Source organism: Phlebotomus papatasi, chromosome 1 (assembly GCF_024763615.1).
Source record: "Phlebotomus papatasi isolate M1 chromosome 1, Ppap_2.1, whole genome shotgun sequence".
In the NCBI taxonomy this organism is placed as follows: domain Eukaryota; kingdom Metazoa; phylum Arthropoda; class Insecta; order Diptera; family Psychodidae; genus Phlebotomus; species Phlebotomus papatasi.
Window position 1 is genome coordinate 54,766,685 of NC_077222.1, and position 16,864 is coordinate 54,783,548.

At 34.2% G+C, this 16,864-nt stretch overlaps 3 protein-coding genes across 8 annotated transcripts in view; 1 reads left to right on the plus strand and 2 right to left on the minus strand.

Moving 5' to 3' along the window:
• Positions 1 to 63: 63 nt before the first annotated feature.
• Positions 64 to 16,864, plus strand: part of LOC129807232 (diuretic hormone 44) — a 46,545-nt gene continuing 29,744 nt past the window's right edge. Inside the window, exon 1 of the mRNA XM_055856372.1 lies at positions 64 to 436. Within this exon, the coding sequence (XP_055712347.1) occupies positions 309 to 436 (128 nt within the window). The 5' untranslated portion in view covers positions 64 to 308. The remainder of the gene's footprint in view (positions 437 to 16,864) is intronic.
• Positions 442 to 3,192, minus strand: LOC129807217 (8-oxo-dGDP phosphatase NUDT18). Of its 4 annotated transcripts, none has more exons than XM_055856358.1 (3): positions 2,993 to 3,192; positions 2,055 to 2,271; positions 442 to 1,967 (listed from the first exon to the last, which is right to left on the minus strand). In XM_055856358.1, the coding sequence occupies exon 3, from the start codon at positions 1,664 to 1,666 to the stop codon at positions 659 to 661; it is 1,008 nt and encodes a 335-aa protein (XP_055712333.1). In that variant the 5' UTR covers positions 1,667 to 1,967; positions 2,055 to 2,271; positions 2,993 to 3,192; the 3' UTR covers positions 442 to 658. The 4 variants fall into 4 exon arrangements, with proteins under 4 accessions (XP_055712333.1, XP_055712323.1, XP_055712314.1 ...); XM_055856348.1 differs by having other exon boundaries at positions 2,090 to 2,271; positions 3,008 to 3,191; XM_055856339.1 differs by having other exon boundaries at positions 3,008 to 3,191.
• LOC129807190 (trophoblast glycoprotein) lies at positions 6,377 to 13,175 on the minus strand. Of its 3 annotated transcripts, none has more exons than XM_055856297.1 (3): positions 12,736 to 13,151; positions 12,402 to 12,607; positions 6,377 to 8,043 (listed from the first exon to the last, which is right to left on the minus strand). In XM_055856297.1, exon 3 carries the CDS (start codon positions 8,023 to 8,025, stop codon positions 6,832 to 6,834), a length of 1,194 nt encoding a protein of 397 aa, XP_055712272.1. In that variant the 5' UTR covers positions 8,026 to 8,043; positions 12,402 to 12,607; positions 12,736 to 13,151; the 3' UTR covers positions 6,377 to 6,831. The 3 variants fall into 3 exon arrangements, with proteins under 3 accessions (XP_055712272.1, XP_055712281.1, XP_055712264.1); XM_055856306.1 differs by having other exon boundaries at positions 12,402 to 12,503; positions 12,736 to 13,150; XM_055856289.1 differs by having other exon boundaries at positions 12,402 to 13,175.

A 16,864-nucleotide genomic window follows, 5' to 3' on the forward strand; every position in this document is an offset into this window, starting at 1 on the left:
TTTTTTCGCCGTGCCAACTGCAATCAACTTCACGGTAAAGCCAGTGGCGTGCTAAAAATTTATCCAAAATGCACGTTGGAATTCCAGTGATTCAATCGGATTTTATAATTTTTTATTAATATAGTTTTATAATCTTTATTATTTTTAGAGTGTTAATGAGGTAATTGCCCAAATAAAGTGATTGAATATATATTAAATCGGTTAAATCAAACAAGATGTGAAAAAATTGAAAAAAATGAATTTCATCACAGTGTGCAGTGCAAGGAGTGCAAGCTATCAGCTGTCTTTTTCGTGCGAATGCGGTGTAAATGCAAAATTGTTTTTACCGGGAAATTTGTGCATCATTTATCAATAAATTAGTGAATCAGTGGACAGTTTCTGATAAGAAAACACCTCAAGTGCTCCAAAAAGCAGAAATTCATCAATGGCAAACCCGGTGAGTCTCGTTAAATATCTTTTTATTCAACAGTCAATAATACATCTTACATAGAGAGTATTTTTTCAATGGAATTAGCAACAAAAAAAAAGAACGGTAGATTATAGCTGAATTTACTCAATGGACAGAGGAATACATTGTTGTGGGAAAGGCAGAGCAAAAGCAATTTATAATTCTCTGTATTTTGGTATCAAAATATTTGATGCATCTCATTTAGGTTGTCTATCTCAGTACACTCAATCCAATTAGAGCGTGTTTGGCGGTAATTAGCTTTTCCATCTCATGACTCGCCTCAGAGGGTAATTCCTCCCAGACGTACTTCCCAATCAGGGCGACTTCCTCCAGGGGTGGTCGAAAGAGTACAAGGAGTGTAAGGCAGATGCCATCTGTGGCTGTACTGGCTGTCTCTGATGGCGAATGCTCCACAGAGAACAATCCCAGAGGTTTGTGTTGAGGCAGGTCAGCCCCAAAGATTTCTTTCATGAATTTTATCAGGGTAGAGTAGATGCTCCTCTCGGGATGAATCTCCACTGTGGGATAGTGGGAGGTTTGTTTTTCGCTGTAGAGAATGTGAAATCGATTTGTGGCACGCTTCTTGATAGCCATTACTAGTCTGAGGTGACTTTTGGTGTGGGCCTGGGCCTTGGGAAGCATTGTTCGTGGCCACAGTGCCACAGAAATGGTGTTCTTGTAGAGGTGGCCGTAGTTGATGAGTGCAATTATGTCTTTGCTACGGAGATTCAATTTCGCCACATCCGACACCCAACTAGCCTGCAGTGATTCACTGTCTGCATGTTCGGGTGTCTTCAGTTCACCACCCACAATCTCACCTGTGACAACAAATCGAAACCACGATCCTCCTGCGGTCTCCACGAGCAAAAGTGTCGTAATTTCAACAATTAGGCCTGTCTCTTCCAACACTTCCCTAGCCGCTGCTTCGACAACTTTCTCACCAGGTTCCATCCTTCCTGCTGGTAGGTACCATTTGCCACGGCAGGATTCTCGAGATTCCTGCATCATCAGTACTTCGTTGGCATCATTGACGAGTACAAAGGCCACAATATAGTTGACAGTCTTCCCGAGGATGGGCAAATAGTCCGGACTTGTGCTGGGCGTTATGCCATGTGCCTCACTGAGGGCATTCTGCTCCGCCAGCGAAAAGTCACATAGATCGCTAACACCGTTATCGATGCTCAGCTTACCCATCAGATTCGACAGATGCACCTCCATTTCCTCACTGGGTTTTGTGTGCGTTCACCTGCCTTAATTAACTAGCCTGTTAATTCTCTCTAGCACACGTAGACACTCCCTAAGAGTCACAAACATTCCATAGTCTCGCAAGAGAGCCACCAAGTTCACCTCATACCAAAACACCAAAATTCTCTTAAATCCGAGATATCTATGATGACGAATATCCAATTAGGATGATCTCAGATTCTATTTGTTGTTCACAAAATTTCTCACGACCTCTCAACTGGTTTTTGTCTTCTTCAATATCTTCCTGAGCACACCTGATGAACTTGGGATCCACCTATTGGACACCAAAATTTTAGAGATTATATTCAATCGAATTCCTCAGGTTCTTGTGAAAAATGATTTTTTTTTCTTATAAACCAACCACACTCTTCAACTCTCTCCATTCAACTAACTCACTTCAGAGTTTTGTGTTGAGAAGAGCCTTCCACCAACCTCCCGCCTTGGTGTTTGTGGTGTGACGGATTTTGGATTCAGCAACGCAGAACACAAACTCTTGGTTATCGTTTGTTTGTATGTTGCTGCCTTGAATCTTGATTACCATGGGACGTATCCAGGAACATCTAATGCTCACGCTCTACCTGTAAGTGTAGCAAAAAATGGGGCGTTTGAGACTTAAAACCGATGCTGGAAGAGTGTTGAAAAGTTTCATTTCACAATTATTTTTTGATGATTTTATTGGATCTTGATTCTGTTGAATTTCTTTTGAAATGTTTGATTAATTTTTTTCACTTATCCCAGATCACGTTAGACGTCCATGGATTCATAGCTGACCCTCTCTAAGGCCCAATGTAAAATTTCTTGCAATATTTAAAAAGCCCAACTGGTAAGATAAGAATTTCGAGAGATGCCTTTTTCTCTGAACAGGTCGTTTTCTTTATGTATTTTTGCATTCTTGGAAATTCTCAACAAAAGAGCAATTTTGCCCATTTCTTGTGGTTCAGACTCTAATCTCGCGCAAGAGAGGAATGTCAGGTTAAACCGCAGAACAAATTAGCGCGAGGAACAATGAATAGAAAGAGAATCGTTACGTTGCATGATATTCTCTATAATTTTGATATATTGAGATAAGAAATATGAAGAATTTTGCATATAACAAATTTCCACCTAGATTCAGCACCTGCAATCACACTAAACCTTGTTTCCTAAAACAATTTCCCAATCAACATTCCAGTTGAATAAGCTGCCTCCTATATATACAATGATCATCGGTGCCGAATGCATACCACGGTGTATTGCAAAACATTTGCCTGCTGACAATATTTTTGCTAAAAGCCCCCCAATGTGAGATCATTGCCTTACCGTTAGTTTAATTACCTGTGGCTCGATGACGGTGTCCAAATGCTATCAAGTTGCTACTAATACACTCGGCTGAATTCGCTCTATTTCACGCCATTATAGATATATACTTCTTGTTGCAGGCCAAAAGATGTATTGGCCAGAAAGCTAGATGATAAATAAACTTGACAGTGGACTTTTTTTTCTGTATATTACTCAATTGCCCTATTGCGAAACGACATGCGCGGTAGAGAATAGCGAAAAAATGGCGGGAAAATTGAAAAGATGAATTGTGGACGGAATTAAACATGAGCTCAAAGGACATAAGTTACCGAAAACACTTATAAATTATCATTTTTCCTTTTCTCTGTACAATTATTTACTGTTGCGTTTGATAAATTGCTCAGTTAATTCCTGATCAGCCTGAGATATAGGTCGTCCGAAGGGTCCCAAATCTAAAAATCTGGAGGGCAAATTAGTGCAAGTTAAAAAGAGGACTGTATCAAATTTCGGCCAGATTGTAATTTCGGCCACTTCTTTTGTTCCCCTCATTTCCATGAATATTTAGTTTTTGCATCCTCTCTCTAGAGATTATACAAAAAAAAAACAATGTCGTTTCGACGAACGAGTCTATGTGAAAAATGGAAAAATTCCAGAATGGCAAGGAACTATGAGAATCAAGGTGGCCGAAATATTACCCAAAGCCATGTTTGTACTTTTATTCATTTTAAAATCTATTAAGAATTATTTTAGAGAACACGAATACGATAAACTATCTATAAAGTTCCAAGCAACACTCCTTAAAAAGAAGCAACAAAAAATTCAATTTGTTTTAAAAATATTACATTTTAAACTTAAGGCTTTGGGGCCTGCATGCAACTATACCGAAATTTGGTACACTTACTCTAAATACCAAATGTTAATTTCAAATAAAACTTTAAAACATTAAAAAGCTGTCTTATAGGTAAAAAAAATTGCATTTTCCTATTCTAGATCTTTTTTAATATGAGGTCTTTGCATAAGTTCGTGCTAAATCCATAGATTAACTTCAACAGATAGAATATTTAAAAAAAAAGGGGTTGCAAAGCGTCCCAGGCTTTCCGGAATGCTTGAACTCGTGACTTAGATGCTATACCGCTAAAGTACTTTCGCATCATTTATCGTTTACCGGTTCCCAACCGATTTGAACTGATTTATAAATCACTCAAAAGATCCCCCAAAATAGTTTTAAAAGATTAAAAGTAATAGAATTGATTTTCAGATAAGAATTAGTTATCTGTTATGAATTGGTTCATTACCGGTTAAAAACCGATTGGAACCGATTCAGTTTTGTCGGAAATTCCAAGAACTTTCCAACGAGTCCAAACATGACCCCATTCGCTTGATAAATGCGCTAAAATAATTACTTTTAAACCTTTGACCTTGAAAAACCGTTATTAGGAATGATTCAACGGTATTTTCGTATATGGACGAAATGTCCGCCTGGGTAATCTCTAAAACATATCCAAAAATGAAAAAAATCGCACTACGCATTTTCGAACAATCCTAAAAAACATGGTTTTGGCGGGGAAGGGGAGGGGCGGAGGGGAAATGTGGGGCATGTTAACGATCCTTAGGTCGACTTATGGGGGGGTCCCCTTTAGGTCCCAAGTCGCTATCTCTTACCGTTTGGCCTCTAGAGCTGGCGACAGTCGGACGGACAGACGGACAAACAGCGTGACGACATTTCTTAGAAATCGTCTGAAACGTGAAGATTTGTTGATAAAATTGGTCTCCGTTGGGTGGAAGGTGGAAATTTTGGGGAGGGTGAAAAAATCGAGGAATTATATACTGCTCTCTCCGTGGAGTTCGAGCAGTAATATACTATGACTCAAATATGAAACCAAAATTGATTCAAGATCAAAAAGCTGTCAAATACTTCCAAGATAGAGATTATATAATTTTGCTTATTGAAAACCTAAAAAATCTTACGAGAAAACAAACTGCGTTCTTAAAAATACAAAAGTTGCAATGGGAAATTTACTAAATAGGGTAATTTACTAAAAGTCGAACAGCGCAGAAAAATAATTTTCGTTTTAATGAAAAATATTATGTAGTTATTGTAGTCTCCAGTGTCAAGAGGTTTTTGCTTACAAAAAATTAGAAATATAAAAAATAATAAAAATCATTCATTAATAGGGTAGTGTGAAAATTCGTAACTTTTAAGCTTAAATATTTACTATACCTACTTACCAAATACTTGGAGATTTGCAAAAATTATCCTAGATTCCTACAACCTGTACTTTGCGATTATGCCAAACATTAGAAAGAAATTACTTTAGGTACTTAGGTTAGAGTCAGGAAAAATTATTTTCTCTACGCACAGAAAAAAATATTTTGTGAAAATGTTCGTAAATGTTTGTGAATTCCTATGGAGGACTTACGAAATGCTCGTAAATCCTATAACCCACAAACAAGTTCGTAAAAGTTTGTACTTTTTTCACAAACATTGTTCGTAACATGATCACTTGACGAGCATTTTTTGTACTTTTACAAACATTTGTTCGTAAATGTTCGTAAACACACAAAAATGTTTGTAAAATTTTGTTATTTGTTCGTAAATGTTCGTAAAATGTTCATCAGGCAAAAAAAAATTTACGAACTAATGACAAAATTGTACGAACATTTTTTGTGTGTTTACGAACATTTACAACAAATGTTTGTAAAAGTACAAAAAATGCTCGTCAGGTGATCATGTTATGAACAATGTTTGTGAAAAAATTACAAACTTTTACGAACTTGTTTGTGGGTTATACGATTCACGACCATCTCGTAAGTCCTCCATAGGAATTCACAAACTTTTACCAACATTTTACAAAATATTTTTTTCTGTGATGGGTCACGGGTGAACTAATCGTCCTTAAAGGATTAAGCTGGGTAAGGTAGGGCAATTTTTTAAAAGTCAGACAGCCTAGAAATTTAGACGCACCAAAAGACGATTTCAACATGCTAATATATTTAAACTATTTAAAGTTACGCTGTTTCTTAAGTTAACCGTGTTACCGCTTTTCTAAATTTTACCCAATCAAAGATTAGTAAAAATAATTATAAAATAGTAAAACACGTTCGATAATCGTTTTTCAAATTCTCAGAATCTTTTCAATTTTAACCTTAAAATTTTATTCACTAAAGTACTCACAAAATTGTTATCAATGATATCAACATCAAAGAACATTCAGAGTTAATCTTCTTTATTAAAATCTGAATTTTCGAAATTTTTCAATTCAATTTAATCCTTTCGGAATTTTGCATCCGGAGAGCAAAAGCAGGATTTAAATAAATGGCTCCTTCCCACCCTTCAAGGATTTAGTTTAGAATTTACTCGATTGGAAAAGTTTTTTTTGAACTGAAAACAAAAATACAATAGAATGTTTTAAATGTTTTACCTAGTTTATTAAGAAGAATATTAAAATAAACTTTCATACTTATAATTTTTAAGTGATACAATAATGTATTGAATTAATTTGTAATAATCACAGTTTTTGTTTTAGCAAATACAGTAAAAATATTATTTATAAAAAAAATGTATTGCGTTCTACTTGGCCAAGAGTTATGAACTTTATAATATAAGTAAATATTTCTACTAAATAATTTTAAGTATAAATTCTTAACTTGACATGGCACAATTCCGCCGTAAATATTGTAGAACCACCAAATTCATCTCTAAGAGTAACTTTGATTATCATTAATTTTACGGTTGTTTTTTTTTTGGTTGCATTTCAAATTGATTTGTTAATTATGCCCCAAACTTTCTAATTTAATAGTTTTTTTTCTTTCAATTTCTGTGTCAAATGAGAGAGAGAATGATGGGTTGTATGTAGTCTTTAGACATGAACCTCAGGACAATCCTCATCTTTGATAGAAGTGTATTGCACTTTCTTGGACACATTGCTGAGCATAGGTGTTAGAGTTCGTCGAAGATTAATCCGATCGCGACTTACGTAGATTAGAGCAGCTACTAATCCCACTAGGATAAAACACAGTACTACAAGAAGGAAAACCAATGTAACTGTGTGTCCAGCGGTGGTTCTAGTGTTCTGTGATTGATTTTTGCAGCGTTGTACTTTGAGATTGAGGATGGTTTCTGTATCAAAGTCCTTGCCGTTGCGACGACATGTGTAGTAATCGCGATTTCTAGCATCTACTTTTGTCTTCTGTAGCCACTCATTAAAATAGCTGATGGAACAATCACAGCGGAAGGGATTGTACATAAAATCCACTACGAGGTTTATGTCTCGACCAGGAAGTGCTTGGAGGGAATCAAGAGTAGCGAGATCGCGTGGTTTAACCATCTCGAATTTATTCCGCTCGAGGTCCAGGAAACGCAGATGTTTCAAGCACATCACATTGAAGTTTAATTCCTTGAGGTTATTGTCACCCAAATGGAGATCTCTAAGAGCTGGTAAATCACAGAAAACATGCTTGTCCCGAAATGACGAGATCTCATTCTGTTCGAGATGCAATTTAATTAAGTGAGTGAGATTGCTGTTAACGAAGATATCATGGAGATCCTCGGACAGCTGAGCCGATGTGTTGTCTGCAAAGGCATTGGTGAGGTGGAGTTCCATGAGGTTGATGAAGTTTGAGAAGACTCTGGGATGATGATGATTAAAATCATCATCATAACGAGATATACTGAGATTATTGTGATTAAGGATCAAGCGACGAACATTAGATACATGATGGTAGGATTTTCCTCGAATTTCTTGAATTCCATTATTGGACATATCCACAATTGTCAGTGATTCCAGATCATTCATCTGGCCAAAAACATTCCATGGTAATTCTGGAATGTGATTTCCCGTGAAGATGACTACTTCAGTTTCAGGTGGGAGATTTTCAAGGACAGTACTGTCCTTAAATCCCGTATCTGTACAGTTGACTATATAGCGGCGACTATTATCGTAATTTCCATATCCACAAGTACATTTGCCCTTAAAGAGTGGACCACAACCACCACCCCAGGTACTCGAAATGTTCAACAGCACCAGAGTTGTCATCAGCAATTTCCAACACATTTTTAGTTTATTTTTTGCCTGAATGGAGAAAGAAAGCAAATATGTACATAAGACTATGTGGTATCATTTGAATTTTTGTCTAAATTTAGTAGAGGGGACCAGGGACAATGACACTGACTCTTCCGTATAGAAAATGAGAGGAACTTTAAAATAAAATTCACCCATTCACCCTCTTAAAGGACAAAAACAGAAGTAGAAATACGTGTTCATACATCTCAATTTACTTAAGCTAGATTTATAGGAATAAAGGCTGTATCGTTGGGTATTTAAACAGCTAAAAATATTAATATTCTAGTTATATGAAATTTTTCAAAAGTTTTTCTGTTTTCTAATTCTTGCTTTTAAAATATTTATAAACCCTAAAATTAGGGATAAATATTTTTGGTCGTAAATTATCAAATTTGGCCAACAAAATAAGTACGAAATGATCAGAAATTCAAAGTAATATGTTTTAAAGCTTTTTCAACAATAATTCACCACTTTCAAGCATTTAGAATTTGTTTTATTCTAACCTATTTTTTTACTTGCCATTTTAACTAAAATACTGCTCCATATACTAAAATCCTAAAAATATAGACCTCTCTAGTATGAAAAAGACAGCTAAAAGCCATGCAAAAAAGTAACTAGAATATATTTTCAAAAATTTTAAACTGTTTTCCAAGTTTTTGTTCTTAATAATCGTCTGGTATCTTTGGGAATATTTAGCGCAGAATAAATATTTTTTTCAATGTTTTAAACACAATTTTTTATTGTTGTCAAACCTAGACAAATTTTAGAATTTTAAGGAAGTTTTGATATTATCTGAACCTTCCAACCAGATATTTAAACTTAACGTTAAGTTCATAAAAATGAAACATTTAAACTCTATTTTCTATTTTTTTTTTTTTGAGAATTCCAGAAATTGAACCCTTTGAGACGTGACTTTCGCAAACCCTTTCTGAAATAAAACTTACTTTTGGATGTATAAGATTACTCAGAAAAAGGTTCATCTGGGGTCAAAAAAGGAAATATTTCCTTTTGCAAAAGCTTTAATATCGTACTTGAACGGTATCTTTTCTTTCATTGACCACAACTTATTTTACAATACGAAACGCAGTAGAAAATACACCGAAAATGGTATTTTCATATAAAATTTTGGTTGAGTACGAGTTTAACTTTTCTCCTAATAGGAAATATTTGATTTTATTATTTCAGATGAACCTATTTCGAGTAATCAGATTCAAAATTTTTAAATGAAAATTGTCAAAAGTATTATTTCAAATGTTGTACTTTTATGTTATATTACATTACTTTTCTTGTAAACTAACACTCTTGTAACAAACTATTTTTGAAGCTAATTCCCTAAACACACTTACGACTTAAGCCGAGAGACGGCTTAGTGTAATTATAATCAAAATAATGATTTGACTAAATTGCCATTAGTTTTCCACAAACTAAGCCGTTTCTTGGCTTAAACCAAGAGACGGTTTAGTAGGAAACTGCTTGAAATGTAATCTGAGCATTATTTTGATTATAATTACGCCAAGCCGGCTCTCGGCTTAAGGGCAGGATCACATTGCCAGTAAAATGCTCGCCGTATTTTGTTAATTTAGGGGAATGTAGGCAGCCTTCGTACATTTTTTCGTGCTTCATATTCAGGACTTTTTTCTGACTAAACTGTAAAATGGGCAGTGAATTGCACTACACCAAAAAGTTCTCTGATATCTTTTAGGTTTCTATGCATGCCTAGTTCACTATCACAGAATTGTTGGTTTTTCCTGGACAGGAAAATGAAAGAAAATATGAAAAAATGAAAAATAATAAATTTTATCTACAATTAAAATTATTTTCAGATTGTTATACTGTGCCCCCTTGAACCGGCGGAAACTATCACTGCACTAAAAGAAGATCTTTAAAATACCCTTTTTCACATTTTCTGGAGCACTGTTTTTTCTTCCAAATAAATATCGAAAAATCGACTATGAACATGTTCACACGGTTCACACTGTCAATAGCCGTCGTCTCATGGAGATGGGAAGGAGACTATACGCCTGTCGAAAAGGAAATGACCACGAATGTCTCACTGTGGCTTATGAGGCTTTAGTAAGGTTATGATTTTCAAGCTGGAGTTGTCTGATGGATGTGCGAACGCTCACACATTCAGTGTCTGAAACCACGGAAACCACACACAGTGTAGTACTTGCGAATTTTGCGCCACCGTGAAAATAATTTCCCTTCGATGCAAAAAAATATTACGTAAATATCATCTCAAGTATACTCTTCATCCACTGTGTAAGTGATTTTTTTTTTAGAAATGAGTTTAACTATGAGAAATCAAATAAAATGTGCGCCATCAAAATTACCCATTTTGGGCCAATTTTCTATTTGTGACCCGAGCACCTAAGAAAGAAGGGCTTAGCTGCCTATTTTTACAATGAAGATAAGGTTCATAAATACTTAACTTATGGCTAAGAAATGCGGAACCAACTCTTTGGAAATAAAGAGAAAATTCGCATCGTTCGAAAGCTCACACGTGCGAAGCCTGCCTATATTCCCCTACGCATTTTCATTGCAATTCTTACGCAAATTCTCGCTTACCGTATTACCTTATCTCATACTCGGTGGCACTAGGTGAAAATAGTATAAGAAAATTGAAGAAATAAAACGAAAATGCGATAAAGGGTGAGCAAAAAAAACTGTACGATTAATTTCTCTTACATTTTTTTTGCTTACCGTTTATCGAATTTTCGTTTCATTTCTTCAATTTTCTTATTTTATTTTCACCTAGTGCCACCGAGTATGAGATAAGATAATACGCTAATTGAGAATTTGCGTAAGAATTGCAATGAAAATGCGTAAATTAACGAAATACGGTGAAGTTTTGACTCTAACAGTGAGCATTTTATTGTCAATGTGATTCTGCCCTGTCGTAAATGTGTGTAGGTCATAACATACATCATGATAAAGCTCAATTCAATTAAAAAATAGGAGAAAATTCAATTTCAAAGCTACCCCAATTCAAAGAGCTTCACTTCCCCATAATCAGAAAGGTCAGCTACTCTTATTGTGATCATAGAAATATATAGTATAGGGACTATAACAAATTAAACTTGTGTTCATTCTTCACACCATGGTCTTTAGCCTTTGAAATTTCTTAAATATTGTAAAAAGCTTTTCTTTTAGCTTTTTCAGTTTTATTGAAAATCTTTCAAGTTTTACACTTTTCAAATCTTCTCACACATCTTCTTTTATCTCTGTGCAATTATTGTAATTGGAAAAAATAGAAATTATGTAGATTTTCCCTATTAAGCCTTTCCGTATAATTTCTTACAGAGCCCAATGCTTAATATCTTTGAAGGCAATTTGCATGTTTTGCCCCAATTGCACTGTTCGTTGTGTTCTCAATATTTTTAACAATTTTAATGTATTCTTTTAATAGTTTTGATAGCTATTAAAAGAAACAGTAGGTTTGTTGTGATACACTGTGTGATCCGTGTGATCTTGTAAATTAATTATTAGAAATGTGAATCTCAAATAGATTCACGGTGATGCTTTTAAAAGTGAAACAAACGGTGTTTTCATGATTTTTTTTATTCATAAAAAATGTATAAAGCCTCTATAAATAATATAGAATTTTGAACACTTTGAACTATGATGTAACTAGGGCATGAATTAGTGCTTTTTGTTTTCTTGGAAACGCCTTTTTCCGACGTTGTATTGAAGTTTTTTTTTTATGTTTCTGAAATGCGTAAAATTTGCATGAAGTTCCAAAATAGAGAAGAAGGTAATTGGTGTTTCATTTTTTTTTCTTCTCACCATATGAAAAGCACGTATGGGCAAGAACATACAATCATAGAAAGGTGTTTTTTTATCGGTCTAAAGAAGCAAAACAGTCATTTTATATACAGGTCTTCAATACATATAGAGATGTTTTCCTTCTGAATTCCAACAGTGCCACAATAAGAGCAAAATTGAGCTATTATCAGGTAGATTATTTAATAGTACATAATGTTTGCCACAGAGATTTTTTTTTGCGCCGGAATTGTTCCACATTTAAGTGTTAATTTGATAATAATAATAGCTTTTTTTCTTTAAAAAAAAATTTAAATATTTTACCGGCGTGCATGAGAAATTTATTGCAAATGTTTTAGCTGGTTTCTTCAGTTGGAAAATACATCACAAATCATTCAAAATAAAAAAGTGTTAGTTTATCAAATAAATATAAAGTATATACGCATACAAAGTGTCTCTTGCGATGAATTTATTAGAATTGCTCACACCATCGAAAGCTAATAAGAGAACGTTTATTTGTCCTCTTTTTTTTATTAACTCAGTCGCATGAGTCAGTGTAGATGGAATGAATGTTCTTTTAACTTTGGATATATTATTATACTTACTCAGCAGAGAATGCTTCCAATGCAAGTGAGTTTTGCGGATAAATGGAGAAGAACGTTTTGGGGAAGAAGTGTGCGGATGATCGGCAGTAACTCCGCGGGAGGCTATCGCAAATTTAATTTATATTTTTTTATTACTAGAAGGAATAGCTCAAAGTTTAATTGGTCAATTGCCAATGGGTATGTCCATTTCTCACACTTATAGAACACTATTGTATTTATCAGCAGCAATCATTTGTTTGATTATATTTCCCATTGAATGGGGAGGATGGTGGGAAGAATGAAAGTAGTGAATAAAAAAAAAAAACGCCACACCAAGTCACAAAAATCTACAAACCGGAATTAGGAGTCACCAAAAGTAATCAACGATCAAACACATACACCTTTCCATTGTTACCTAAACGCACTATTTTGAGGTATTTTCCCTCAAAATTTCGTCACTTTTTACTGGGCAAATTGGTCAGAACAGATGCTCAAATACATTAAATTTCACTGGATAGAGATCTAAGATTTTGCAATTGTATTGTTTCCTAGTTGTTAAAAAAAAACAAGAAGTAACTAGGAGAAATTGTCGCGAAATTGGTATTTTCAGAGGGAGAGAATGAACTCAACAACACCGTCTGGCAGCTCACAAAGGTGGACTGGATCGCGATGGTTGAGTTCGGTTCTGTGTGAGCTGGGCTGGGAGACTGGTTTTGTGTGACTATGTGCTTACGTGAACCGCGTTCTCCAAGAGTCTTTCAAACTAACACTGCGAGAGAAGGCAACCCAACTCAGAAGTCTCAAATAATATACGCCTGCATGGAAAATACTATAAATGTTTCGCATTGAAATTCACCGCTCTTTTTTTACTCGTCTTTATACTTAAGTATAATTCTTTTGAGGAGGAGGGAGGGTTCTATACATAAGAGAAGTATGGTACACGAGGAAGCTCACATTGCGCGATTGTTTTACTTTTCTGAACAATGACTAAACTTCTTTGCTGTGATTTATTGCTGAATCTTGAGCTGAATTAGCAATAGTTTACACACAAAAGAATTGAAAGGTTTCCGGTGGAATACTGAAAGCATTACAATTTTGGTATAGAATTCTCGAAGAAGATCGTTTAAAGATTTTAAAATTTCAAAAGGTATTTTAGGAATATGACCCAAAAGAAATTGTGAAAAAGAAATAATTTTTTATTGCTATTTATTTCACAATATTATTGGTAATTTGAGAAAAAAAATCTAGATAAATTTATGGTCGTTGAGATTTTCTACAGGTGCCCTTAGATTCTCAAATTGTATTCTAAAATTGTTTTTGCAATGTCAGAAAATGTATCTAGAGATGGCAAAGGGTCCCAGAATCGAGGAATACTCGGACTCACAAGATAGTACTCCGTGTATTAGTTTGCACAATTTTTGGGTGCATCTAAAAATTCAAAATAGATTTTTCTTTAGGTCAGAGGTTTAAATGTACGAAACTTTCCCCTGTATTATTCCCAAAACGTATTTAAAAAAAAAAACTTCTAAAAAAATCGGTCTATCGATTTTCGAAATAAACCAAGACACATGATTTTGATAATTAAGGAAAGAGAAAAAAACAAATACATCTAGATTATATTTTTATATGGGGGTCACTGAAGATTACAAACTTATATCTCTTTTAGCTTGACTTTTACACCAGTAATCTCTCGGTAGTACCGCTCAGACAATTCATGGTTGTATAGGTATTAGGATCGTTCATCCTCATACACGTGGCCAAAAATCCGACAAAGGATCTGTAAACTCTCGCTAATTCGGCGCTTTTAAGATCGGGCTACTTTTTAATTAGGGCGGCATTTAAATTCGAAAAAAGTTTGTTTACATTTTTCAAGTTTGATTATGATTATCAAATAAACCCAATATGCTCAAATTTGCCATGGTTTATCTGAGTTTCGATGTAAGTTTGCGTTATTAAGGGATTTCCATGAAATTTACAATATTGAGTAAACTCAATATGTGTGTATGCAGATGCAGATCAATAAAAATCGTTATATTTAAAAAAGTTTATCGCCCGAATTTCTCTCAAATTCGGATGACATTTCGGTCCCAAATGCCCGAATTTGAGAGAGTTACTGTACTATGTTGCGACGCGGTACATTTGAAAACATTTTGCTACTCTTTCAGAATAAAAATTTAATTTCTTTTATTAAGGTAAAGTTTTTAAATATTCTAACTATTTACTGAAGAACTCTGGCCAAAAAGTACTGTTTGTTAATGCATTTCTATTAAACAGTTGAATCTTTTTGTTTGAACTACTTCTATTCCGCGCGAAATTCGTTCCACGGCCGATTTATTCAAAAGAAAGCCCCTGCGGGTATGCAAATTTTCTCGATGCGTAATGCCATTTCGCGATTTTTTTTCGGTCCCGAAAATGTGCATAATTGTGTAATCACACTTACACATTAAAATTTTAATATGATTAGCATTAATTGTCGCTGGTGAGAGTCCAAATGTGTAATTTGTGTGTTTGAATCATTTTATATTCAAAATTTGATCTATTTGTTGATAAAAAGGTAGACTTGGCCCGCAAAATTTGATAAAAATTGATTTATAGCATTAATGCGAAAAATTAAGGCGATTTTCTCTTTAATTTTTTAATGTGAAAAATATTTATGCTTTAGGTAAATTTAAACTTGTTTTTGCAAGTCAAGTCCACTTCTTTATCAATAAATAGAAAAACCCCAAATATTAAGTGTCTCGAGTGTCTCTAAGATACAAATAACATATTTGGAAGCTCACAAGCAACAATTAATGTGAATCACATTAAAATTTTAATGTGCAAGTGTGATAACGTCGTTATACCAGGATTGAGTGTAACGAGTGTAACTGTCGTCGAGCAATTACACCTCAATTGACTCCGGGCTGGTGATCTGGGTTATAAGGATGAAAATTACTCAGCATGGAAAATGTTTAGAGGATACTCTAAATTCAAAATCAATTAGAAAAATATAGGTTTGGTCAGTAAGATATAATTTTTGTGGGTAAACGGCAAATTTCATAAAAAAATTAAACTGGTAAAGGTGGCATTTAAAATTAACTTTGTCTTTAAAAAAAACGATTTCGGTTAGTAAAAAAATCAATTTTGATTAGTAAAAAGGGTGGCAAAGCGTCCCAGCTTTGCAGAATGCTCGAAATTAAGAGATAGAATTCTCCGTGAATTAATTTTTCGCATGGTCTTGTGGTACTTACTGATCTACTAACATTTACATTGATTCATATATCACAAAAGTATATCAAAATCGAAAATTTGTAAAGATATGACTATTCTATAATGTTCTGGCACGAGTTACAAGCGTACGAACAAACAACAAAAATGTAAATACGAAAAAGATAAGTCATTTACGGATATTTAACCAATTCGTTACTACTGATATTTCAAAACCTTTCCAAAAAATTCAAATTTAACCAAATCGGTTGAAAAGTAAGTTATGTAGACTGGTTAAACTTTGAGCATCAAAAATTCAAAATGGTGATTTTTTTAGGTCACAGGTATTTTTGGACTAAACGTTCATCTAGACCATCTCCAAAACATAACTAAAAATAAAAGAATTTTAATTCTATATAATATTATTATTATTATTGCATAAATCAGATTTTTGTGACTTATGCTTTTTTACTGACCAAAATTTAATATGACTCCTGCACAACTTTAGATCAGGAAAATTTCATGAAGTCAAAAATTAGCATCCTTTGCATGCTTTATATGTCAATCTCATTCTTTCGCTTTCTTCTTCTGCTTTTAAACATCACAACAAATTCAATTCAGCTCAATCGAATTTGTTGTGCGAAAGAATGAGGAATACTTGTAACAAAAGGATGTCAATTTTGATTTCATGAAATTTTCCTGTTTATGAAAGGTATGCCGGAGCCATTAGAAACTTTTATTTTCTTATGGCTCTGGCACACCTTTTAGATAAGGAAAATTTCATGAAGTCTAAATTCGAAACCCTTTCTTTCTCACATATTTTGCATATATGACTATCTCATTCTTTCGCATACCAAATTCGATTGAACTAAATTGAATTTGGAGTGATGTTTCAGAGAAGAAGAAGAGTGCGAGAAAATGAGATTGACATATGCAAAACATGTGAGAAAGAAAGGGAACAGAATTTCGACTTCATGAAATTTTCCTGATCTAAAAGGTGTGCCGGAGCCATTTGCAGACTAAATTCGATATGATGGTTTTTACTTGTCAAAATATTACTTACCGATTTTGCTAAATTCTGACCTCAAATGTGTGTTACTTAAATACTTCCATTATTATACAAGGCTGGGGTTACCAGTTTCAAATCCTCTGGAATCCAATGCAGTGAATCTCACTGAATGCGATTAAAACACATTTAATTCTAATAATTTTTTTGTAATCTAAAGGAAATTCAAACCCGATACACTTACGACGGCTGAACGAGCGCTCTACCGTAAAGTAAACCATTGAGTGCCAAT

Excerpts from the sequence above, each read along its gene's own strand:
- LOC129807217 (XM_055856358.1), bottom strand. The coding sequence starts at position 1,666 with ATGGAGGTGCATCTGTCGAATCTGATGGGTAAGCTGAGCATCGATAAC.
- LOC129807190 (XM_055856289.1), bottom strand. The coding sequence starts at position 8,025 with ATGTGTTGGAAATTGCTGATGACAACTCTGGTGCTGTTGAACATTTCG.